Below are 26,057 nucleotides of genomic sequence, written 5' to 3'. Positions count from 1 at the left end.
CATGGCACTGAATTAGCTGAGCTACAGTCATAAAAATCTGTAGATGTACATAGAATAAACTAATTGAAACAAAATAAAACAAACATAACATTCTATAAAATGCTTAGTTCTCTACCTGTAAAATAAGAAATAGGGATTTTTAATATCAAGGGTGTAATACTTGTTATGGATCCAAATAAGGGTCCGATGCTTGACCTGAAATGTATTTACCTATGTCTACCCTTTGTTGTGATTGATTTGCCTGTTAAAGCACATGGTTTTTATTACAGTTTATGTATATATTTTGACATTTTTCGTATTGATAGCATTAATTTAACACCAAGTACTAATTCACAGTTTTATGGTGATCATTCTTACAATTATGTGTCATAAATAGTTTTTTTTTTCTTCTTCCCTAGAACATAATGAGTGTGTAACAAACCAGCATAATTGTGATGAAAATGCTTTGTGCTTTAACACTGTGGGCGGTCACAACTGTGTTTGTCAGCCTGGATACACAGGAAACGGCACCATATGCAAAGGTAATATTCTAAAAATAACATACAATTAACATTATTGTTCTCCAATGTTTGGAAAGTACCAACATACTATAAAAGAAAATGCTTTTCTTTACAGGCATTATGGTGTTCAAACAACTTGTAAGAATGATAGTGTACACTGTAATGCCGCATACACATGATTGGAATTCCTGACAACAAATGTTCAATGTGAGCTTGTTGTCGGAAATTCCGACTGTGTGTAGTCTCCATCGGACATTTTTTGTCGGAATTTGTCAGAATTTCAGACCAACAAAATTTGAGAGCTGGTCAGGGCCGATCCTAGGGTCACAGACGCCTGGGTGCAGAAATATTTCTGGCGTCCCCACATGGGCGTGGTCATCTTACAAACTCCTCCCCTTTACACATGTTTCTATGGCAACGACTCAAACACAGAGATGCTCCCCCAAGAAGTCTTCTAGGATCCTCCCATGATCTTCTAACAATAAAAAAAATACAGGACGAGCTTACACTAATGAGTCTCTCTGATGCACACAGAGAGAGCTTCTGTTAGAAAGAGCCCCCAGACATAGTACAGGAGATGGTCAGAGACTGCAGACATAGTACAGGAGATGGTCAGAGACTGCAGACATAGTACAGGAGATGGTCAGAGACTGCAGACATAGTGCAGGAAATGGTCAGAGACTGTAGATATAATACAGGAGACAGTCAGAGAGTGCAGACATATTACAGAAGGCGGTCAGAGACTGCACACATATTACAGGAGATGGTCAGAGAGAGCAGACATATTGCAGGAGATGGTCAGAGACTGCAGACATAATACAGGAGATGATCAGAGACTGCAGACATAATACAGAAGATGGTCAGAGACTGCAGACATAGTACAGGAGACGGTCAGAGAGTGAAGACCTATTACAGGAGGCAGTCAGAGAGTGCAGATATAATACGGGAGATGATCAGAGACTGCAGACATAGCACAGGAGATGGTCAGAGACTGCAGACATAGTACAGGAGACGGTCAGAGAGTGTAGACATATTACAGGAGGCGGTCAGAGTGCAGATCTAATACAGGAGATGGTCAAAAGACTGCAGACATAATACAGGAGATAATGGCCGATCGGCCCTCTCACCTGACCCAGCAACAACGGTTCCTCTGATCAGGAGTCAGCTCACTCTGAATTGCCCGTGGCGACTCCGCTGGGTAGAGCCCAGATCTGCATTCTGGCAATGAGTCCATTCCTTTCTCCGCAGGGCAGCGGGGTTCTCTCTCTTATGGTGTTCCCTCAGCACTGCCCTCTCCCTCTGGAGTCCTGGGTGTACTTCCCTGAAAGCTTTCCCGGGCTCCTGGCTCTCTCTCTCTCCCATTCAGCTGAGCATGCTGTGTGGGCTGCAGTTTTCATGTTACAGTGGGGCTGCCAGTCCTCGGGACTACATGTGCCACAATCCCCTTCTCTGATTATATTTTTATTCTATTTCTTCCCTGGCTGATATGAAGACGGGGGAAGAAACATAGTGGGGCAGCTGTGCTGGCAAGCGCTGCTCACTAGTACAGCAGCGCGAGGAGAGGGAGAGGGAGGGGGGAAAGAAGAGCCCACGGCTGCAGTGACGTCACTAGGGTTGGTGTCACCCAGTGCGGTAAAACATGGTGTCACCCCCCTCTCCACCAACTATAGTCGCCCCTCAGTACAGACTCCCTTAATTAAGTATAGACCCCCTCCGTCAGTGCAGACGCCTCACTAAGTATAAACCCCTCCCTCAGTACAGACCCCCAGGACAAACCACCCCCCCTCCATTAGTACAGACCCCCCGACAAACCACCCCCCTCCATTAGTATAGACCCCCCATAAACCACCCCCCATTAGTACAGACCCCCCTCATGGCAAACTACCCCCCTCCATTAGTACAGACCCCCACACAAACCACACCCCTCCATTAGTACAGACTCCCCCCATAAACCACCCCCCATTAGTACAGACCCCCCTCAGGACAAACTACCCCCCCCCATTAGTACAGACTCCCCCATAAACCACCCCCCATTAGTACAGACCCCCCCACACAAACCACCCCCCTCCATTAGTACAACCCCCCCACAAACCACACTCCACCATTAGTACAGACTCCCCACACAAACCACCCCCCCTCCATTAGTACAGACCCCCCTCCATTAGTACAGACCCCCCTCCATTAGTACAGACCCCCCTCAGGACAAACCTCCCCCCTCCATACCACCCCCCATTAGTACAGACCCCCCTCAGGACAAACTACCCCCCCTCCATTAGTACAGACCCCCCACACAAACCACCCCTCTCCATTAGTACAGACACCCCCACACAAACCACCCCCCTCCATTAGTACAGACACCCCCACACCAACCACACCCCTCCATTAGTACAGACACCCCCACACAAACCACCCCCCTCCATAGTACAGACCCCCCCTACACAAACCACCCCCCTCCATTAGTACAGACTCCCCACACAAACCACCCCCCTCCATTAGTACAGACTCCCCCCACAAACCACCCCCCTCCATTAGTACAGACTCCCCCCACAAACCACCCCCCCTCCATTAGTACAGATTCCCCCTCCATTAGTTCAGACTCCCCCCCACAAACCCCCCTCCATTAGTACAGACCTCCCCCCTCCATAAGTACAGACCTCCCGATAAACTAACCCCCCCATTAGTACAGACCCCCTTCAGGACAAACCACCCCCCTCCATTAGCACAGACCCCCCCTCAGGACAAACTACCCCCCTCCATTAGTACAGACTCCCCCCCACAAACCCCCCTCCTCTATTAGTACAGACTCCCCCCACAAGCCACCCCCCCTCCATTAGTACAGATTCCCCGAGTCCCCCCCACAGACCCCCTCCCTCAGAACAAACCCCACCCGGGCGGCAGCTGGAGAGGAAACTGTGGAGAAGATCGTGACCGAGAGGAGAAAAACAAATGACAGGCACTGTACGCCGCGCAGCATGTCACTGCACGGGTCTCTCTCCGAACAGAGACAGCTGCTCCAATCTCCTCTGACAGGAATATGGAGCGGGGACGAACTTGGGCAGAAAACACAGCCGCGGTGGAATATATACAAAGAGCGCAGCGCTGGATTTGAATATACAGTGAAAAATATTCAAGCAGTAAAATTATTTTGTTCAAATAAAAATGTGCATATTAATCTTCAAAAAATGTCCATAAAATACAAAATTATAAGTGATTAAACGTCCGTGAGGTACATGAAACACCAATCTGGATATCTGACTTCCACCGCTGTGAGACCCGTCACCAGAAAGATTGAAGGCTTACCGGACCGCCTCTTTAAAAAGGCATGAATCAATCACCAACATGGATGCTGTCCCTCTCCTGGCTGGATCCTGCTGTGAAGCACTAGATGGTTGATCCCAAATCAGTCAACCGTGAAGGAGCGCCAATCCCAGTAGCATAAATATCCAAAGAAAAAAGGGGGAGAAATGCTCCAATGGTGTAGTAAATTATTGGTTCCTTTATTAAAAAGCCATGAAGGCGTTTAACAATACAAAAATCCTTGCAAGGAGTGATAAAACAATTCCGATAGAAAATGATAGTCCGCGCATGCGCAGTCCGTGCGTACGTGTCTACCCTACGGCCGTTTCGTCAGAAATGACATCAGGGGCACGCCTACACGTCCGCGCATGCGCTTTAAGTACCCGAGCGGCGAAGCGAAGACACTCAGCCATTGGTTGTCTAATTACTGAAGTTTGGAGACAGCTGAAGCATCACCACTAGTGTTGATACTAATATGCTTCCATGAATCTTATCCGATGCCATCTTGTGGACAATTTGGATAATGCTCCAAGTTTAAATTAGATCTGGTATTTTAAGCCTATTTAAATAGAAAAAATATAGAAAAAATATAAAAAGGAAAGGCTGAAGGACAATTCGCATCCCCCCTCGAGCAAAGAACATTTCTTATTATAATTTCTATCGTTAAAACTAAAAAAGTCCCGGTGTTATCAAGGCTTAATATAACTAAACAAAAATTAAAAATTAAATTTAAAATTAAAATTTAAAACATCAAGGAAACGTAATGTAACAAGCCAGAAATGTAGTCATATCACACAAATTATTTTACTAGAAGCTGAAACATTTTAAATGAGAAAAGTCATCCAAACATAAGATGATAGCCCCTACATAGGAGAAACTTGGTACAAGCTAAATGACCCAATAGCAAAAAAATGTAAGGTCATTTCTTGTATAAAGAAGATAATGTTAGCCAAAGAATGTGGAGGGGACATCTAAACCAAGAGGGGGCGGGGAGGGGGAGGAGTTAAGGGCTTATTAGCTATTGTTAACAAAGCAATTAATGTCCCACTCCACATTCAAGCCTGTAGGGACATGACAACCCAATTTATATATCCAGTTAGTCTCACTTCTGGAAATACTACGTTTACCGTTACTCCCTCGCCAATGAGGTATGTATTTTTCAAGGGCTAGAAACGTGGTCCCCGTAGGGTCCCTTCTGTGTTTAAGGTCATAATGTTTTGAAACATTATGTTTGTCAAAGCCCCTTCGAATATTGGCAACATGCTCCCCTAGTCTCACCTGTAGCTTTCTGGTAGTGCGTCCTACATATTCTAACCCACAAGGGCATCTCAAAAAATATACTACGCACTTTGTAGAACAGGTGATAAAGGATTTTATTGGATATGTAATGCCTGTTCCTGTGGATGTAAATTCCGTTAACCTTCTGCCTTTAAAGGTATTTATGCTGCAAATTTGGCACTTTTTACAGGGATAAAAGCCCTTTAAATCACCAAAAAAGGAGGGTCTTACTGGTGGATCTGGAACATTAGGTGCTATGAAGTGCCTAAGGTTGGAGGCTCCCCTGAAGAGCACACAGGGTTTTTCTGTCAATAGTGGTCCTAAAACCCTATCATTCTTTATGATGGGCCAATGTCTTTTTATTATACGTTTTATAGCCCAATGCTGGCTAGAGTAGGTAGTTAAGAATTTTCTATCGGAATTGTTTTATCACTCCTTGCAAGGATTTTTGTATTGTTAAACGCCTTCATGGCTTTTTAATAAAGGAACCAATAATTTACTACACCATTGGAGCATTTCTCCCCCTTTTTTCTTTGGATATTTATGCTACTGGGATTGGCGCTCCTTCACGGTTGACTGATTTGGGATCAACCATCTAGTGCTTCACAGCAGGATCCAGCCAGGAGAGGGACAGCATCCATGTTGGTGATTGATTCATGCCTTTTTAAAGAGGCGGTCCGGTAAGCCTTCAATCTTTCTGGTGACGGGTCTCACAGCGGTGGAAGTCAGATATCCAGATTGGTGTTTCATGTACCTCACGGACGTTTAATCACTTATAATTTTGTATTTTATGGACATTTTTTTTTTTTTTTGAAAAATATTTATTGATTTTTTCAAAATATATTCATAGAAGACATTGTACAGAACAATTGTAAGGCATGAATATAAACAATTATTCTGTATATAGAATGCATGTTCTATCTAAACATAACAAAAACAGATTTATAGGGGTCGTTGGGGAAGGGGAGGGGAGAGAGGGGGGGGAGGGGGGTAAGCAATTCACATTTGCCAGCTTGTGACTAACATTGGGCAATAAATTGCCAAAAAGGGTTGATCCTACATTTTCGTACCTTTAGGGAATGGAGGCGACTTATGAGTCTATCTAGCTAGATAACCTACAATATGGTCTAGGTGAAACATGTTATTTGGGTAAATATAGTCCCGAAGTGTAATAGCTGAAGTTGATGGATGTCAAGGAGCTTCAGGTGATTGTATGCCGCCTACGGTGGTTTAAATGAAGAAGGATCAGAGGTCGGAGGAATTTTAAGTTTGCCAAGTGAGTTGGTGATGTCTCTCGTCAGGTACCATTCTGTATATCTAAATGGGTGCATTATGTCTTGGATGGTCTGTTGGGGAAATGTGGCTTCCAGGAATCTTCTCCAGCGTTTGAAAAATCGTGGGGTAAAGCGAAGATTTGACTTGATGAGGTCCAATCTTTCTAGATAGAATAATGAAGTCAAGGCTTTTATAACCGCAGGTAGACTGGGCGGCGATGTCGATATCCAGTGGGACATAATAGTCCTGCGGGCTACAAGAAGGCAGATATGGGCCCAGTGCGGTATGTTTGAAAAGTCCAATGTGGACGAGGAGGATGCTGGAGGGGTGATGCTGAATAGGCATAGTAGGCAGTCTCTATGTAGTTTGATATTGCAGATTTTATTAATGTAGGCTATCACATCGTTCCAGTAGCTGTTAATAGCAGGGCACTCCCAAAGCCTATGGAGCAGCGTAGGACGCTGCAGTAGGCACCATGGACATAGAGCTTGAGACGGGTCCTCTTTGTTAAAACGGAATGGGAAGTATGCTCTGTGGATAATCTTGAATTGAGTTTCACGCCATATTTCAGAGATCGTAAGTTTCCGGGTGAGCCTATATCCCTCAAGGATTTTGTTGGGTAGGTCCTCATCTCCTAGTATTTGAGACCATTTTTGAAAAGGCGTGAGGCGGTTTTTCCGTGACTGGTGCTGGATGAGGTGAGAATAGATGTTGGAGATAGAGTAATCTTTGCTTTGCAATAGATTGTCGACAAAGGAAGGTTTAAAAGGATCAGTCTTGGGACCATAGCAGGTTTTCAGATAATTTGTGAGTTGGTAATGGAAGAAGCTGTGTGCTGGCGGTAGGGAGAATTCCCGCATCAGATTTTGGTATGGTTTGAGCTTGCTTGTGTTGTTTTGGTATAACGAGGTTATCTTCATGAGTCCTTTGGATTGCCATTGGGTATAAGCTTTATGTAAAGTGGAAGGTAGGAACATTGGGTTGCCTTGTATTTTGAGATGTTTCGAGATACTAGAAGGCAGACCAAGCAGTTTTCTGACCTCTCTCCAGGCGATGACAGTGTCTCTGAACAAAACGCTGGTTTTGAGGTGGTGCGGCAGGTTGTTAGGATTGGAGTGTAGGATGCCTGCAAGGTCGTATGGAGAAGCCATAGAGTCCTCTAGGGCAAAGTTGGAGTATTTGGACCCTCCTGTTAACCAGTCTAGTCCCTGTCTGAGTAAGCATGCTAAATTATAAAAACGAATATTGGGGAGCCCCGCCCCACCCTCGCTCTTCGGGAGACATAGTTTTTGGAGCGCGATGCGTGGTTTTTTGCTAGACCATAGGAAAGCTGTCACAGCTCTCTGAAGTTTCTGCACGTCTGAATGCCTCAGTAGTAGAGGTATGGTTTGCATAGGATACAGTAGGCGTGCGAATGATACCATTTTGAAAAGATGAGCTCTCCCAAAAAGCGAGAGGGGAAGGGCACCCCAAGCCTCCAATTCCCGCACAATTCTGGCCACCAGGGGAGGATAATTAAGTACATATAAGGAAGATGGGTCTCGGCCTATATGTATTCCTAAGTATGTTATATGATGGGGTGCAATAGTCAGCGGGGATAAATGTATCCATTTAGTGGATAGTCGAGGGTGTAGTGTTAGGATTTCACTTTTATCAAAGTTTATACGAAAGCCTGAGCAGAGTCGGAAGGTCGTAAATATTTGTTTAAGTCTATCAAAGTCTGATACGGGGTCAGTAGAGAACAGTAAAATATCGTCCGCAAATAGTGCAGAGCGGAGTGTTTGGTTTCCCAAGGTGATGCCACTAACCCCTTCGGTTGAATTGAGGATTCTGGATAAGGGTTCAATCGCAATGTTGAATAACAAGGGGGATAGGGGGCATCCCTGTCTTGTTCCTTTCGCTAAGGGGATGGTGTCCGAAATGAAATTCGGGGTGACAAGGCGTGCCGTTGGTGAGGCGTACATTTGTGCGAGGAATCTTGTGATTTGACCTGAAAAGCCGAATTTTTCCATTACCGTAAAAAGCCATGAAAAACCAATATTGTCAAAGGCTTTTTCGGCGTCTAGGGACATGATTGCTACATCTTGATCGGGGTGTGTTTTAGCGTATTCTAGCGCCATTAAGACCTTACGTATATTTAATGTGGCTGATCGTCCTGAGACGAAACCTGATTGGGCTGGGTGTAAGAGGGACGGAAGTAAGAGAGCTAGACGTGATGCTATAATTTTAGACAGGATTTTAACGTCTACATTTATTAATGAGATTGGACGATAAGAGCCTGGGAGTAGTGGATCCTTTCCTTTCTTGGAGATTAGTTTAATATGAGCTTGTGTCCCTGTGGGGAGGTAAGGACCTCCGTCCCACATGGCTGCATATACATGCTTCAGTGTGTTGGGGATGAAGTCAGTCGTTAATTTGAAGAATTCCGCAGTGTACCCGTCGGGACCCGGAGCCTTAGCAGAGGCCATAGATTTGATCGTGTGTTGTATGTCTTCTAAGGTGATAGGCGCATTAAGTGCCTCCAAGTGTGACGTTTGAAGCCTGGGCAGGCGTAGCTTGTCAAGCAGGGCTTCAACGGCAGGTTGATCCGTTGGGTCTGCACGGTACAGATCAGTATAATAATCTGCAAGTAGTTTGCTGACTTCGGTAGGTGAGGTAACTAACGAGCCGGAAGCATTTCTCAGAGTTGGGATATGTGTAGGACGTCTTGGTCCTGAACATAGTCTGGCTAGCATTCTGCCTGCCTTGTTGCCAAATTTGTGAAAGTGGAGGGTGGAGTACGAGGTTTTAGCAGCTTCGTGTTGTTCTGCCCAGAGATCAAAGGCACACTTGGCCCGTTTCCATTCCTGTATATTAGCTAAGGTGCGGTCTAATGTTAGCTTGTCATGAGCTAGGCGTAGGGAGTCGCTTGCTTGCATATATTGTTGTCGAGTGTGTTTTTTAAATTGTACAGTGTACGAGATAATTTTGCCCCGTAGGAAAGCTTTGCCTGCTTCCCAGAAGAGGTTTGGGTCAGAGATATGTGCTCCATTCGTGGTGATATATTCTTCCCATGTTTGGTGCAAGACTTGTCGGAAGTCTTCATTATCCGCCAGATATGAAGGGAAACGCCAGATAGGGGAAGGAGTTGAGGGTGTGAGTTGTGTCATATGGACTGCGATGGGACTGTGGTCTGAGATTCTGGCATCGTAAATGTCTGGGGTGTTTATTACAGATACTAGGGCCGGGGAGACAAAGAAGTAGTCTATACGAGAGAAGGTATTATGTGGGGGCGAGAAGAAAGTATATTCTCTGTCAGTCGGATGTGTCAGGCGCCAGATGTCTACAAAATGCATAGATTCAATAGAGTGTGCTAAGGGAGTCGCGTCCGGTGTATGGGAGGGACCTGGTCTTGTCGTTTGCTTAGGGAGATGAGTGCGGTCTGCTAGTGTGGACATGGCAGAGTTGAAGTCCCCGCCCACTAAATGTAATACCTCGGGGGCCGTGAGAATCCATTGAACCATGTCCTGAAAGAATGAAGTGTCTGGAGAGTTGGGAGCATAGATATTAGTGATAGCTACGGCTTTGTCACCTATGGTCATATGTAAGGTCAGTTTGCGGCCTAAGGTGTCAGCCCTCATTTCTCTGACAGAGTGTTGTAGGTTTTTATGAATTAAAATAGCTACACCGGCCTTGCGGCCCACTGCAGGGGACCCGTATACAGCACCTACCCACAGTTTTTGAAGGCGTGTTAAATCGTCTGCGGAGAGATGTGTCTCCTGTAATAGGGCCACATCTGCCCGAAGACGCCGTAGGTGTCTGAGAATGGACATTCGCTTATTTGGGGATCGGAGCCCCTTAACATTCCATGATATAAATTTTAGGTGACTCCCGTCGGCAGAAGAGGACATGGTTGGATATGATAGTTGCTATATAAGGGAGGATGATCAGGGAGCCTCCCGACATGTACAGTGCCGACCATACGGGAATCACCCAAAAACCGTAAGTCACATAGTAGAAAAGGTACTAATAGGGCAAACATGAATTGCAAATGTATTGAGCAATAAGTATTGAGCTGTAACAAAGCAGGATTACGGTTATAACGTAACAAACTACAAACAGTGTACTTCACTTTTTTCCACATGGGATACAACTACCCATAATGCCTTTCAGCGACCCGCCAGCTCCTCACATATGAGCATGAAATTGGCTAGGAGGAGTGGGATAAGGGAGGAAGAGATGAGGGAAAAGGGGGGAGAGAGGGGGGGAAGGGAGGGGTAGGATCAGGGTATGGGGTTAGGGGAAGTGCTGGTTGTATCTGTGTCAAATAAAGGGCTCAATTAAAATAATGAGGTGGAGAAATAAGGGGGTGACTTGATCAAATGGTTTGCCCCGCTAGGGGTCTATAGCCATGGAGATCACCTGGGTTATTATAATAACCTTTTGGGTAGACAGAGTAAGTGGGCGGTGGGTAGTGGTAAGCCAGGCTTGGAGGCATAGTAACAAGACCATTAGCTAACAGATAATAGCGGCCGTGTAAAACATTGCAACTAAAACAGGCTAACATTAAAGTAAGTTAAAAAAGCAGAAGGCAGGTCAGGGACAATGAGGGGTAAAATTACCCGTCCGAGGAAATGTAGATGGTTAGATAAAGTTCCTGGAGTCCTTCATCGATTTGCAGAGCGATCATCTTGGTTAGTAAAGCGGCTGCGCTTGTATGGGGGTTTTGTGGGGCTGCGTTGCTGTTTAGGTGGTATCTTCGCTGTCGATGGTGATGATGATGGTGAATTCTCTTCAAAGTTGCTATGCTCCATTTCTGTGCCTCTGGTGGCGAGAAAGTGTTCCGCCTCCTCAGGGGTATGGAACGTGAGGTGTTCTCCTTCAGGTGTTTGGATGCGGAGGACAGCCGGATAGGCTAAAGAGAACCGGATTTGGTTATGGTGAAGGTTGGAGCAGATCGGTGAAAACGCTTTACGCTGCTTCATTACCTCTATGGAATAATCTGCAAAAAGTAGGAGTTTTGCGCCATCAACCATTAAAGACCGTGAGCGACGAAACTTTTGCATTATGGCATTCTTGTCTGCGTAGTTGAGGTATTTTACAATAACGTGGCGGGGTTTGGCACGTGATTCTGAGAATTGACCTATGCGGTGCGCGCGTTCAATAGTGCAGGGAATGCGAAGGCCCAGTTGTTCTGGAATAATTTTTGCGCAGATATTGGTTAACTGTGGTGTGGAAACCGATTCAGGCAGACCAATGATGCGTAAATTGTTTCTTCTCGAGCGATTTTCCAAATCATCGAGTTTGTCCCATATGTCCCTATTAGCAGCTGTGAGGCGTGCTACTGCTGCAGATGAGGCTGTGAGTTCATCTTCCAGGGAGGAGATTCTATCCTCTACCTGATTGATTCTCTGTGCCTGTGCTTGTAGGTCAATATGTAACTGCTCTAAACCCCTATGGACTGCTGCATCCACTGTAGCTGTGAGAGTGGGGCCCAGCAGCGTGACTACAGCCTGTGCAATCCCAGCAGGGGAGGTGGGGTCCGTACCTTGTATGTCTGGAGCTGAGGGGAGCGGTGGTTGTGGCTGTGGCAGCGTGTGTGCCTGCGTGTGTGCCTGCTCCGTCATGCCTGGGGCGGTCGCCATCTTGGCTGTGTCCGCCGCTGTGTCTCCTCCGGTGGGGATCGCGGATGTGACCGCCCGGGCGTACGATCGCTCCACAAAGCGATCCATGGGGGCCCGCTGTGTGTCAGCACTGTGCTGGGGGGTCTCCTCGGAGCAATAGCCGGCTTGAGAGGCAGTTTCGTGAGGGGCGCTGCGGGAGCTGAAGCTCGCTACCTCCTCTCCATGTGGCGCCGGAACCGGAAGTGGACATTTTTTGAAGATTAATATGCACATTTTTATTTGAACAAAATAATTTTACTGCTTGAATATTTTTCACTGTATATTCAAATCCAGTGCTGCGCTCTTTGTATATATTCTTAGTGGTGCCCCCTATCAGGGTTATAGCGCATAGCTGCAGGATACTTCCTCATAGGTTTATTATTAGCAATATTTTTGCACACTTGAGCACAATATCATTTTTCATTGATTTATATTTTTCACTTTACACCTAGCGCAAATTTCTCCTTTTAGAAAAACAGCCGCGGTGGAGCCTGTGGACCCCAACAAGGAGAGGAGGAGAAGGAGGGAGGGAGGGGAGCATTCTGCCGCTTGAGCGCCCCCACCTCTGTGGCGCCTGGGTGAACTGCACCCCACGCACCCGCCTAGGATCAGCCCTGGAGCTGGTTCGAGCAGAAGAGCCGCACTGACTATTGAACTTCCTTTTTCTAGTCCCGTCGTACGTATTGTACGTCACGGCGTTCTTGACGTTCGGAATTTCTGACAACATTTGTGCAACCGTGTGCATGCAAGAAATGCTTCAGCCAACACCCATCGGAAATAAATCCACGGTTTGGTTGTCGGAAATTCCGATCGTCTGTACGCGGCATAAGTGAACACTAAATTGTGTTCATTTACTGAAAGACAAATAAGCTATTTTGTAAATAGCAAGGGAATTTGCACTAGAGATCAGTAAATGAGGAGGAGCACTACTGGCCTCCATCATTCAATCACGTGTGAGCAAAAATGCTGTTTTTTAAAATGTTCCTTGTATGTTACGGGGAAATCTTTGCAATGTGAAACTTCATCATATTTACTAAGCTCTGGGGAAAATTATTTCACAAAGTAAGCATGTCAGACTGGTGTTCTGGTCCCTGTGTGTGGGCCTGTGAGCTATTCTATCTTCTAAATGAACACTGCCAGTACACCCACCCTTCGAACTGTTCACTACCATCTGTTTAAGAATTTCCATAGGAATAGTAGCTATGTTTATTGCGGTTCTCTGATTTGGCTTAAAATAAAGTAATTTTTATCCAGCTACATGAAAACTCACATGCTGTAATTTGTGTTTTTTTTTTTTTTTTTTTTTTCAATTTAGCTTTTTGCAAGGATGGCTGCAGGAATGGAGGCTCTTGCATTTCTCCTAATATGTGTGCTTGCCCACAAGGTTTCACTGGACCTAGCTGTGATACAGGTGAGTAATGTCTCCCTAATTTTAAACAAAATGAGTCAGATTTCAAGAACACTTTATATTGATATTATTAAAGGATAACTCCAGAAGCACTGAAAAGGTGCAGCAAAGGTAAGCTTCATCCTTGTTGCAGCTGGTATTGGGTATCTGCCCAAAAAAAGAACAAAGATATGCTGGGAAATCGTCAACAACCAATGAGTTAGAGGAATACAATAACCCTGTTCTAGGGCAACAACAGGAACTGCATGTCAGAATACAGTAGCCACAGTGGGAGATTCATCCATCCACGCTGTTCAATTTAGGGAAACTGTGATTACAAAATCAAAGCTTAAGGCTTTCCTAAAAGAACAGATACTATTTAAAAAAATATTAGAAACATAATAAAACAGAAGGATAGAAAGGGTTGTCAAAAACAAACTCTTTATTAGGACCTACAACAGTTTTTCTCAACCTTTTTTCAGTCAAGACACCCTTTACAATTACGGACAGTCTCAAGTCACCCCATTCTAAAATGTAAAAAACTATTTTAATAGTTCTACATAATGTAGCAACATCCACATGTAGGACACCCAACATTAGAGGCGATTTATTCTTCCAAAGCAAATACACTTTTGCACACTGGTACTGACTAGTATTCCAATATTTCTCTTCTCCCTCAATTTCTCTCCACCAGTCAGCTAATGTGACTCCAGTGCTAAGGGAGAGGGGCAGAGGAGGGTCAAACAAGAATGCTTTGGAGGCAACAGACCTCCCTATCAACTGATGACGTCATTGGTTGTTAGGGTGCCAGTATCTAGAACAGGGTTTCTCAACCAGGGTTCCATGGAACCCTTGGGTTCCTCCAGAGGTTGCTAGGGGTTCCTTGAGCAATGAGCAATTTCTGACTCTCAGATAAGTTCCCACTGACACCATTGATCTTTTTAGCTATCAGTAAGGAATACGGAGCATTCTCCCCACTGACTTTCACACTAAGGCAGGGGTAGGCAATCTCAGCCCTCCCAACTGTTGTGAAACTACAAATCCCATCATGCCTCTACCTCTAGGAGTCATGTCTGTTATTGTCAGGGTCTTGCAATGTCTCATGGGACTTGTAGTTTCAAAACAGCTGGAGGTCCGAGGTTGCCTACCCCTGCACTAAGGTATCATAAGTTATAGCTATAGTCATTTTTAGTAGGGGTTCCCTGAAACCAGAAAGTTATTTCAAGGGTTCCTCTGTGTTGAAAAGGTCTAGAAACCCTGATCTAGAAAGTCCTAATGGTGCATAAAGAAAACCTGTGGCTTTGTTTAACTAAAAGGCAGACTTCATCTACCTACTGTCTCGTTTACAATTTTCGATACATTTTTAGACATTTTGCTAAGGCACCCCGGTTGAAAAAGGCTGACCTAGAAGCATTGCGGGCAACACAGACTGTTGTATGTCTGTAGCTCGGCTGTTCACAGGAATGTGTTTTTCGTGTGATCGTCATTTTTTAATTTTTTAGTTCCAGTTCTGAAAGGCTGTGCATAAAACATTTGTTGCAAAATCTATAGATTACTGTTGTGGTTGACTGTATTTTTAAAATGTCTTATGTGCTCTTTGGCATGGCGGAATAGCTATTTATACATCAATTTGCTGGGCATACCAATCTGCAATCTGTTTTTTTTTTTTTTGTTTTTTTTTTTGGAAGTGTTGTATGTGGGAGATATTCAAACACTGGCAGCTGTAGTAAGCTTCATAAAAAATGTGGATAGTTACCCACAATAGTTACCATTTCCTCAAACTCATTCTATCCAAAACTGAGCTTGTAATATTTTCTCCTCCCTGATCCCCCCTCTGAACTTTACCACTGAGATCAAAAGCACAATCATAGGTACCCCAACACACACCAGGATGCTAGGTGTTATCCTGTACTCTGACCACTCCTCTGGGCCCCACATCCAATAATTGGCTAAATCTTGCCGACTTAACCTCTGAGGCAATATTTCCAGAATTTGACACTTCCTAACTAACGATACCATACAACTTTTTCACTCCCTGGTTATCCCCTGCCTTGACTACTGCAATGCCCTCCCCACTGGCCTACCTTTACACAGTTTATTCCCCCCTTCAGTCTATTATGAATGCTGCTGCTAGATTTAAACACCGTATTAACTGATCTGTGGCTGCTGTCCTTCTTTGACAATCCCTTCAGTGGCTCCCACTAGCCCAACATGCAAAGCCATCCACAACACTGCCCCCAGTTACATCATTAATCTTGTCTCCAAATATCACCCAAACCATACTCTCCAGTCTTCCCAAAACATCTTGCTCTCTAACTCCCTCGTTACCTCCTCCCATGCTTGCCTCCAAGACTTCTCCAGAACCTCACGCCTCCCCTGGAAATCCCTACCCTACTGTGTCTGATTAGCTCCTACCCTGATTGCCTTTGGGCGATCCTTGAAAACAAATTTATTTAGGGAAGCCTACCCTACCTCCACCTACAAAATGTACTTCAGTCACCTTTATCAGATCATCCCTGTAGCTATTACCTTTTTGTATCACCTCCCCCTCACTTTAGATTATAAGGGCTATGAGCAGGGCCCCCTATTCCTTTTGCATTGAGCTGTATTGTATTCATTTGGTCTCCCTTTATATTGTGTTGTTGGCACTATATAAATCTTGAATAATATTTATCTAAATGGGTCAACAGAGAAGGCAGTTGCAGAGTTTGCTTATCACAGCAAAAATTTAATGAATATGGGTACTCAGTGGTGATTTGTAGCAGTAAAATGGTTCATTCAGGAAAACATTGGTTTACCACACTTTGTTCTGAGTCTTTTGCTCCTTACTTTGTTTATTAGGTAAGGCTAAAGCAGGTATCCAGTACATTCCTGATACCAGCATAAAATTATGGTGTAGAACAGCAATTAATAGCCTCAGAGAGAGCAGATTGTCAACCACTGAGATACAAAATATTCTGAATAATATATACAATGTACATCAAGAAACAAATTTTTATTTTAGATCTTTAATCTAGATATGTATATGCCAGAAAGTTATTTTAGTGCCATACATGCATAACTTTAAAAGCTGTTAAATACGCATAGACTTTATAAATGCAAATTAATATGTTGTCTTCTATTGAGTAGGAATTGGTTACTGCGCTGACCAGTTGTAACTGAGCCATTCCAACTCATTTGCATCTTAGCCTGGTAAAGAATATTACATATCACCATCCAGCTATATTTCACATACAGTATTAAACTTTAATGGCAACGATGCAACTATTTACATAATATCTACATAAAGATCACTGTGAGTATGCAAATAAAACCGGATAAATATATGCAACTATTTGATCTATATAGGAAGAAAGGAAATCAATATTTCACTAGACCCTATTCCTTTCATTTGTTATGAGGCAGGGTTAATTTATGCCTTCTGGCATGACTATGAATTTGATTGCAAACCGTAATTTTCAATGGACATGACAGATGTCATAAACAACATCTAAATATTTATGTTGGAGGAATTGCTGTATGCAAAATAATCATATATTAAATTTTCTACCCCGTTTAACTTGCTATACAGTTGTTTTTAATATGCGTAGAAGACTATGCCATAACGGTGATTTAGAACATATTTAAAGGATATCAAAATAAGTCTTTGTGCTTGCATATACTTTATGCATACAGACATTCATACACAGTCAATCAGGCACCTTTGAAATTGGCTCTTTTTTTAGCATATTGTACACTAATGTTTGTACGCACCATAAAAAATTAAAAAATCTTAATTTACTTAATTAAGGCAGGCTACACAAGTGATATTAAAACCACTTAAATACATACTCCTCTACCAAAGCTTTGTATCCAGCGCTAGTAATTGTATAAAACAGATAACTCCCTGAGGATTAACTCTGTCTGATTATACCCATTAGCCCCACATTAGAAATATAATTAAAGAACAATAATAAATATAATTATTGCTAGAAATTACTTTGCTTTAAATTCTTAAATCCAAACTGAACTCAGACATAGATATATAGTCAGATATTATACCAATAGCCTCAATTTTCATAACCTCACCTCTAAATCCCTGTTACAACAGTTGATGATGGATGTCTGAATATGACCGCAAAGTTCAGTAGGCACCAGAGTAAAACCCAAGGCTTTATGTAATTTACCAAAGCTGTGGTGTGGCTGTTACGCAGCTCTGCTAGCACAGGGCACTGCATTGTGAGGGAAAGAAGTACCATTTTCACTTAAAGATAAAAGTATTTTAGGGCATATACTTTAAAATAAATAAATAAAAAAAAAAAAACTGTCACAGAAAAATATAAAAATGTGTGGACTAAAGAAAACAAATACACAAGTCACCCATTGTGCAAATCCTTATTTAATGTGTAGTATATGTATAATTCACCCACTATTTCTCATATCATTGGTGGTAATACATAAAAATGCCAAATAGCAAAAGTAAGTGGAATAGTAATTTACACTTAGATCAGATCGCTAAAGACGCATAGGGTGTTTTATTTACATTCATTATTTCATGGTATGCATGGTCATTTTTTAATGAAACGTAAAATATGTTTTTAAAGACTGGTAATACTTGTGAACTGATTTAATAAATTACTACAGCTGCCTATGCTAATTAGTAGGTGGTACATAAGTGAAAATGCAATAAATGCACAAGCAAAGTGAAACATGATTAGCCTCATACAGTATATGAAGGTGGTGGGTCTTCAACCTAGCTTTTAAAACACAAGGCTGCTGCAGCGTCAGAAATATGAATGAAGTACCCTGCAAAGATTCATTTGTGTAAGCTCTAGCCAGGGACCTGCTTGTGCTAAGCCCTGCCCCTTCCTGCTATGCCTGGTTTGTCCCTTGCCCTGCCTTTTTTGGCCCTTGCTGTGCCTTCATTGTGATTGATCCAGAAATCTGCAGGTCTACTTCTGACGCAAAGGAAATTGTTTTTTAATTGTAAGGCCACTGAAAACGAATCTCTGGTGCCTATGAGTTATAACTGTCTTGTGAAGGTCAGTGAAAGAGTAAATACAAGGGATAAAAAGGAGGCAACTAAACATTTCTGATGGGATATATACAGTGTGTATGTGTGTGTATATATGTACAGTATATATTTATATAGATATACATACATACATATGTATGCGTATGATTTATGCTTTCTTATAAAAATAACAGCAGGAATGTTGCTGGTGTCAGAAACACACAACTACTATCAACTGCTTATACATGTTATATATATGGACATCTGCTTCTTTGTTTTTTCCCTGTAAGCTGAACCAAAGCAAATATACTAACATACTAAATGCAGTTTTGTTTTTATATATATATATATATATATATATATATATATATATATATATATATATATATATATATATATATATATATATATATATATATATATATATATATATATATATGCTGGACTCTATGCAGATATAAAAGACACAGATAATACAGCTCTGTAATCATTAGTACATCATTCATCATTAAATGCATGTTTTTTTTCCCCAATTGAATTAGTGTTAGTATCTGCATGTGACCAACTATCAGCTTCTTTCAATCTGTACAGCAGAGCTGGAGAGTGAGAGAATGTAGCAGCACAATGAGATAATCTGTTATTATACTGACAAGAAGCATGCTGATATGAAATGACAGGGAGATAAGCTCATCACCGATCAGCTTCTACTTTCATTGAGCAGTAACAGGCTTGGGCAGGCCCAGAAGGACCTGAGCTCAAAGGAAGGGGGTTGAAAAATGCTGGTCATCAGGCTGAGAATATCTAGTGGCAGAAAAATAGTCTAGGGAAAATCTCTGGATTGAAGGTAAATAGTTCAGTAAAAGCTAGTTGTTTTATATTTATTCATCTTTAGCTTTATTTATTTTTAGCTGGAGTTATTTTTTAAGTGCCGTTAGAATAGGTACCTGAATTTGCTTTGATATAAGCCTCCTGTAGTTCCCTATAGAGCATAATTTAGATTGGGAGAGGGAGTGGCAGCAGTGTGATTCAGTTATGCTGGTGACAAATACACTGACCAAAGGAGTGAGCAGAGGGAGGACCTAATCGGTGCTCTGCAGTTCTTTAATTGTCTAGTCAGCAACATAGAAGTGTGTTTGGACTTTTAAAAAAAAAACATTACAGTGGAGGTTGAGGATATGGTTATGTAGAGTATCAAAAGTTTCTGGATCACAAGGATGACATCACGTCATTACAAATCCTTTGGCAGGTAAAACAATTCTGTTCTTTATTTTAAGCCATGTCTATGCCATTTCCCATTGAAGTACAATCATTGTAAGAAAGACATTTTCTGCTTTAAGATCTGAAGATATAAGATTGCCTTGGTCTAAATTATCACCGCCATTATACTATAAGAATTGGATATGGAATCTTTAATCAAGAAGTCTGTTGTCTGATAAGGAATAATAACCAAAAGAAAAGTTTTAACTTGGTCATCAAGCATCAGTCTTTTTCTGTACAAATCATTTCTGATTGTAGCTTCTGTTCTTATTTTCAGTAAAATTTTCTTGTAAGTAGTAGCATAATATTATCATCCTGTGACCCCGTTTAATATTCCATGAACATGCAAGAACCGTACAGAAAGCCTTCTATGCTGTGTGAAATTGAAATTGTTTTTTAACAAGCGTATTTCTTATTGAACAGTGGCAGCGCATAAATAGAAATGCCAATCAAATCTTGTGCAACTTGCAAAACGATTATTAAAGTGTTCACCAGAACAACTGTATAGATTAAGAGATGTATGTGAACCAACAAAAATTAGATATCTATATTAAAATGTACCCGTCATCCGTACCTTTCTGTTTGACGCAGCACTGGAGTTCCATCCCCTCACCCAGCATGAGAAAATGTGCTTTTGAAATTTACACCAACCCTTGATATGAAGAATAGAGACTCCTGATTTATCAAGATGGAGCAGTTCAAGTAAACCAGTCATCAGTCTGAACAATTCAGTGTATGATGAAAAATGGATAAGGAGGTTTACTTCTGTCAAAGCGATCTCTACATCCAGTCATATAGACAGCTGGATTTATTTTCAAATCCAGACTTTACTTGTAAATGTCAAGGTGATCATGATCCCTCACATGCTGAGACTCTTTATTTTTCAGCAGTGCCATCCATCACATTGAAGGACCAATAGGGAGACATAGGACAAGCAAGGGTATGACCAACGTTCACTGGAAATAAGCCCCACTCGAGACAAAACTTCTTTTTTTGTACAAGATGAAAGAGGAACTTGTCATCTCTACAAAAATTAAGTCAGCAGCTACAAATATGGTAGCTGCTGACCTTTAATAAAAACACAGTTACCAGCCCAGAGCCTGCACTGACAGTTCCCCCTCTACCTTCGCATAGCTGGGGAAGGAGAAAGCCGATCTGCTCCTCCTTCTCCTGCCCCTCTCCTCCTGTGTGCACCACCGTTAGTGTGAATGATTAAATTCAGCTGCTTAGCTTCATACTACCCACGGTACAGGCTCTGCTCTGTATTAGAGAGTTGCCTTTAGCTCAGAATCATGCTGAGGAGGTGCTGATGTGCAGCACTGATAGGAGGCGCTGATGGGCACTGATATACTGCATTGATGAGCACTGATATCCGGCACTGATAGGCCGCACTGATGGGCCTTGGTGAGCACTGATGGGCACTGATAGGCGGCATTGATGAACATTGATAGGTGGCACTGATGGGCAGCATTGATGGGTACTGAGAGGTGGCACTGATGGGGCTGGCAATTCTTTTTACATCTGATCAGCTGATCACATGGAAAAGGGCCACTATGATTGGATACAGCTGATCACAGTAAAAGGACCAAAGGACACAGCAGTCACAGAGAGCGCTGGATGTGCGCCCCAGTGTGCATGTGGGAAACAGGGTTCTGGGAGGATGTCCAAGTATATTCTCCCAGAACTGGAAGCCTGGGGGTCAGGGGAGCCCTTCATGGTTTCATGCACTGGGGCCCTGAAGGTTCTAGTTAAACCTCTGTGATCTACTATACAAATAAAGATGGCACAAAAGAATTACTATGCCGCCTACCCTTAATTAAACTACAGCGGGTAGGTGGCAAGTGGTTAAGGTATATTCATAACCATCCACCAGAGTGGGACTCTGGTGGGTGGTTATTCCAACACAGTCCCACCACGACAAGGCAAAATGCCTCTTCTGGTATGTCTAGTTCACACCACTGCATTCACGACACTGTGGCCAATTGAACTTTATGAAATGTCAGCTTGACATTGCAATAAAGTTTGTTTAAAAAAAATACAGCTTGTTGTAATGCAGCAGCAGGTGTCAATAAACCCTTAGTACTTGTTCATGTGGTTACGATTTGTTATCCTATTTGACAGGTCCAGAACACATAGCAAGTCGCACCCCATTGCTGGCAATGGAACCATTCATATTACCACAACTCATGTCACAGCGATTATGAAAAAGGTCCCTGAGCTACTTTTCCCAGATTTCATTGCGACTTGCATAGAATTCTGTTAAATGAAATCGGTGGTGCAAATCACACTGATCTCTGACTTTGAAATCATGCTGAAGTAGCACGATTTGAAAAAAGCACCAGTGTGAACCAGGGCTTTGCTGAAAAAGCAGCACCTCGGGGTGTGCACATGCTGGAGCCACAATGCTTTTTTTTCGTGACTGTGGCATGAATGATATCAGTTGCATTTGGCAGGCACTACTAGTCACCAAACGCAACCCATTCAAATAAAATGCAATGCACGTGGTTGTGGTGAAGGTGATGCAGCTTTTAGGGGGTTTAAATGGGATGAAGAGGCGACATTTAGCCTCATCACCTCCTGTCAAATACCTCTGCAAACCAATCCATGTGCCATTGCTTTTCAGAGGAGTGGCAGTCCTTTATAGTAAGAGACTCAGAGCAGCAGAGGAGAGGGACATATGCATTTGTCAAGCTGTCAGGTTGGGGGGGGGGGGGGGGGGGCATTTGGACAGTGAACTTACCAATTCTGCAGTCTCTAGTTTCCTCCAAAGTTTCTCGCCTGCTGCAGCTTTACACACGCCTATCTGGCATCATGCTGTGTGTTTACATCAGGGGGTGGGGCTGCTAGCATGGGCACAGCAGGGATTGGTCACTATACAAGGGGTCTTCAGCATCCTTGGGGCCTGTGCTGTTCACTCTGAATCCTGCTGTATCCAAAAATCTCACTTGCAGGAGTGAGATATTGAGTGGCACTGCAGGATCAGCACAGGCAGCTAGAAAGGCAGTACAGTTTACCCATCCAGCTTCCAGTCACGGAGTCCGGCTGGGCTGTGGGTGGACCGTGGAGGCGGAGCCACTGACATTCGGCAAAGGGCATTCACATACACTCAGGGAGGTTCAGGACAGATGACACTGACAGTCCAGCTGGAAGGCAGAAGTAGAACTGGTGCCTGCTCAGCCTGACTCCCAAGCCCAGCTGACCCGCTGCTAACAGTCCATTGTCCAAGCAGTGCCAGTGTGCAGAGACCAGACTGCAGTCATATTCCTTCCTTCCAGCTAATCTCCACACTGCCCCATCCCGCAAGATCATTTATTGCAGGACAACCAGCCCTGATGGGGCCTCATGTTTACCTGGGTCCCCCGAGCAGTGCCCAGGGGTACCTGCTCAATAAGACGGCCCTGCTAGTACGTTTACCTAAACCTTGGTTGTGCTGGAGATGGATGGCTAATGTGCTCATCTGGAGCGGCTTTCTCTTTTGGTTGCATAATTGGTAATAGGAGCACTTAAGAGGCCATGACTGCCCCTAGAGGGCATCACCTGAAATAATACTCACTCCTTCTATAATCAGAGACACATTTACCAACTGCATGAAAAGAATAACCAGTCATATTTTAGTTTGATTAGATAAGTAAACCAGTCGCTACAAATTAATGTGCATGGTGCGTTACTTTTTTCATAAATTCTATGGTATGTTAGAGAAAAGTTCCTACAGATGGAGTTCCCAGTAGTTCTGTCCTGTTTTTGTTGTCCTGGTGCAGACAGGTGAGCGCTATCATCCTAGGACTGAGAAACAAAAGGGGAATGGGACTTTAAATGAAACAGTTGACAGATTGGGGTTAGAAGTAAAAATATAATTTATTACATATGATTTGTGCTAATATATGCTTTCAACATGTGGAAGGTTAACGGTGCATTGACTTCTTTTAGGGGCATGATGGATGCAGCCCTTGTGCGCTCTTTAGGATTCTATTTTATGAATTACTTATGCATCAACTTTTAAATACATCATTATGCTCTGTAATTTTTACATGTACAATCTTTATATGACATACGTGCTAGTTACTCATTACTGGAATTTAGTACTGCTTGTTTTTTCATGCATGTATATATATAGGCTATGCTTGGTGCATATGCACCGTTAACCTTCCACATGCTGAAAGCATATATTAGCACAAATCATATGTAATAAATTATATTTTTACTTCTAACCCCAATCTGTCAACTGTTTCATTTAAAGTCCCATTCCCCTTTTGTTTCTCTGAATCCGGGATGGAGGCACTACCCCGTGCCTCACTCAAAGTCCCAAACCTTTATTTAACACTATCATCCTAGGACTAGAAATGAGTTACTGGCAGAATCACCAGGTAAAAATAAAAGCTTTGGAACAAAAGAAAAAAACAAATACTGCTACCACATTGAAGAATTAGTAAACCGAAATAATTACTTTTTTTTTTTTTTTTTTTGGTTTTAATACGCTTTACATTAATTTTTTATACCTAATGGAATTCGGCTTTAAAACAAAGCTGGTATAACAGTTAAATACACAATTCTATATATTTTTTTTCCTGTTTCATCTGCCTAATGATCTGTAATTCTGTTAGGCTAGACTTTAAGTCCAGGCAATACTGCCATACAGAACAGCCAGGATGGTGACCTGTAGTTTCTCTACTGCAATTTAGTGCAGCTTGGCCTTCTACTTAGGCAATCCTCACGAGAGCATGTTCAGAGTGTTAGACTGAGAGCACTGTGCATAGCAGTAAAGACCTGGCTCAGAATTCTGACCTTCCATCTACCTTTTGTTACTGTGCAATAGATTATAAGGAGGATACATAAAGATAAAATCAGATCATTATAATAGCTGTAATTACAAATATGTTAATTGATTTTGTGATTGAATACATAACCAGACCTAATTATATTCATTTTGAAAACTGTGAAGCAAAACTACAATTCCCGTTCCCTGGGAATTATGCTTGTCGTTTTGGGTTTTTTGTGTGTCATAGGACATTTATTACCGTGGATTTAGTTTTGTTTTTGACACTTAACAAGATCGGACTCCTCTTTCAAAATGAAAATTGATAATTGTAAAGGAATTTAAATTGCAATAAAAAATAAACGGCATAAGTATACACCCCCTCTACTATGACACCTCTAAATCATCTGTAAAAATGAACGAGAGGGTGCGCCATCCTAGTGGATTATCCCAAACTCTTTTTGTGAAATATAAAATCATAAGAACTACTCACAAGCATGAGGATAAAAAATTGAGCCACCTGTCTGCCGCTCAAGAGTCCTGGACTCAACAGTCTCCAGACCATAGGGGGAATTCACCGGGATCCCTGCTGGCTGATGCATTTAGAAGGATTCTGCTCCTTCCTCAGAACCTCTAAATCATCACAGAGACAGCCAACTCTTTTCCAAAGTCACATAAGGTCAAGACTAAAATTGCCCTTTTTTATTTTGACTAAACACCATGTTTGCTGTAAGTCATACACATCGGATCATCATAAACACACAATCCCTACCATGAAGCATGGCAATGGCAACATTATGTCATGGGGGTGTTTCTTTGAACCAGGCCCTGGATAGTTTGTGAAAGTAGAATAAATGCAAAAAATATGAGGAAAACTCCGAAACCTGATGCAGTCTGCAAGAAAGAGTAGCCCATAGTGATTTGTCATTCTGCAAGACAGTGGCCTCAAGCATAAAACCAAAACCATATGCTGAGCCTATGCACTCTCCACCTGTCTAGTATATCTCTGCTACCTCACTACCAGTAACGAAATCGGATCCCACTGAGCACCTAGCATGGACTCCATATGTGCTCTGCATTAACTCTTTCTATTCCGTTATTGTGCACAGGCCGAGAACCTCTACGGCACTGATCTACTTCCATTACTATGGGGGACAGACCCCTCACAGAGAGAGTACCAACAACCACTCCCTCACTGCATGAGCCTGTCCCACCTGTCACAGGCATATGATTCACGACAGGCTGCTTGGTAGACCTCCATTACCCTTGGTAACCACTTGCTTTACTCCGCACCCCGTTGTAGACTGTACCAGTTACTAACATACACTTCTTTACTACCTTCAGATCAGGTAAGGATGACGTTTCAAAAACTTTATTGAAAAACTTGATAATTCCAGAAAACAACAATTAATGTCTTTCCCCATCTTCACTAATCCCTAACCCAGGCTTGTGGCTGCCCCAGCATACCTGCACAGGCAAGGGTCCATACATGGCAGAGTCTATAGTGGCAGATCTTCAGAACTGGTGTCTTCAGGGAAGACTTCAGGTCCCAGCAATCCCTCTACATGGTGGATGAGACAGCAGACAGGCTTGCTCTCCAGGGTGGAACTGCGCCCCCTTCTCTCTTCTCTGCAAGCAGCTAAAGATTACATTGTGGCTTGTCTGTGTCTTCTTT

The 26,057-nt window shown here is 42.8% G+C and overlaps 1 protein-coding gene across 1 annotated transcript in view; it reads left to right on the top strand.

The window, feature by feature from the left end:
* Nucleotides 1–26,057, top strand: part of NELL2 (neural EGFL like 2) — a gene marked incomplete in the record, with an annotated part of 447,509 nt that overhangs the window by 317,759 nt on the left and 103,693 nt on the right. Inside the window, 2 exon segments of the mRNA XM_073619952.1 lie at nucleotides 399–521; nucleotides 13,308–13,403. Coding sequence (XP_073476053.1) covers nucleotides 399–521; nucleotides 13,308–13,403 — 219 coding nt within the window.

The sequence above is a fragment of the Aquarana catesbeiana genome, linkage group LG03 (genome assembly GCF_042186555.1).
Source record: "Aquarana catesbeiana isolate 2022-GZ linkage group LG03, ASM4218655v1, whole genome shotgun sequence".
Taxonomy (NCBI): Eukaryota; Metazoa; Chordata; class Amphibia; order Anura; family Ranidae; genus Aquarana; species Aquarana catesbeiana.
This window is presented reverse-complemented; position numbering and strand designations above follow the sequence as displayed.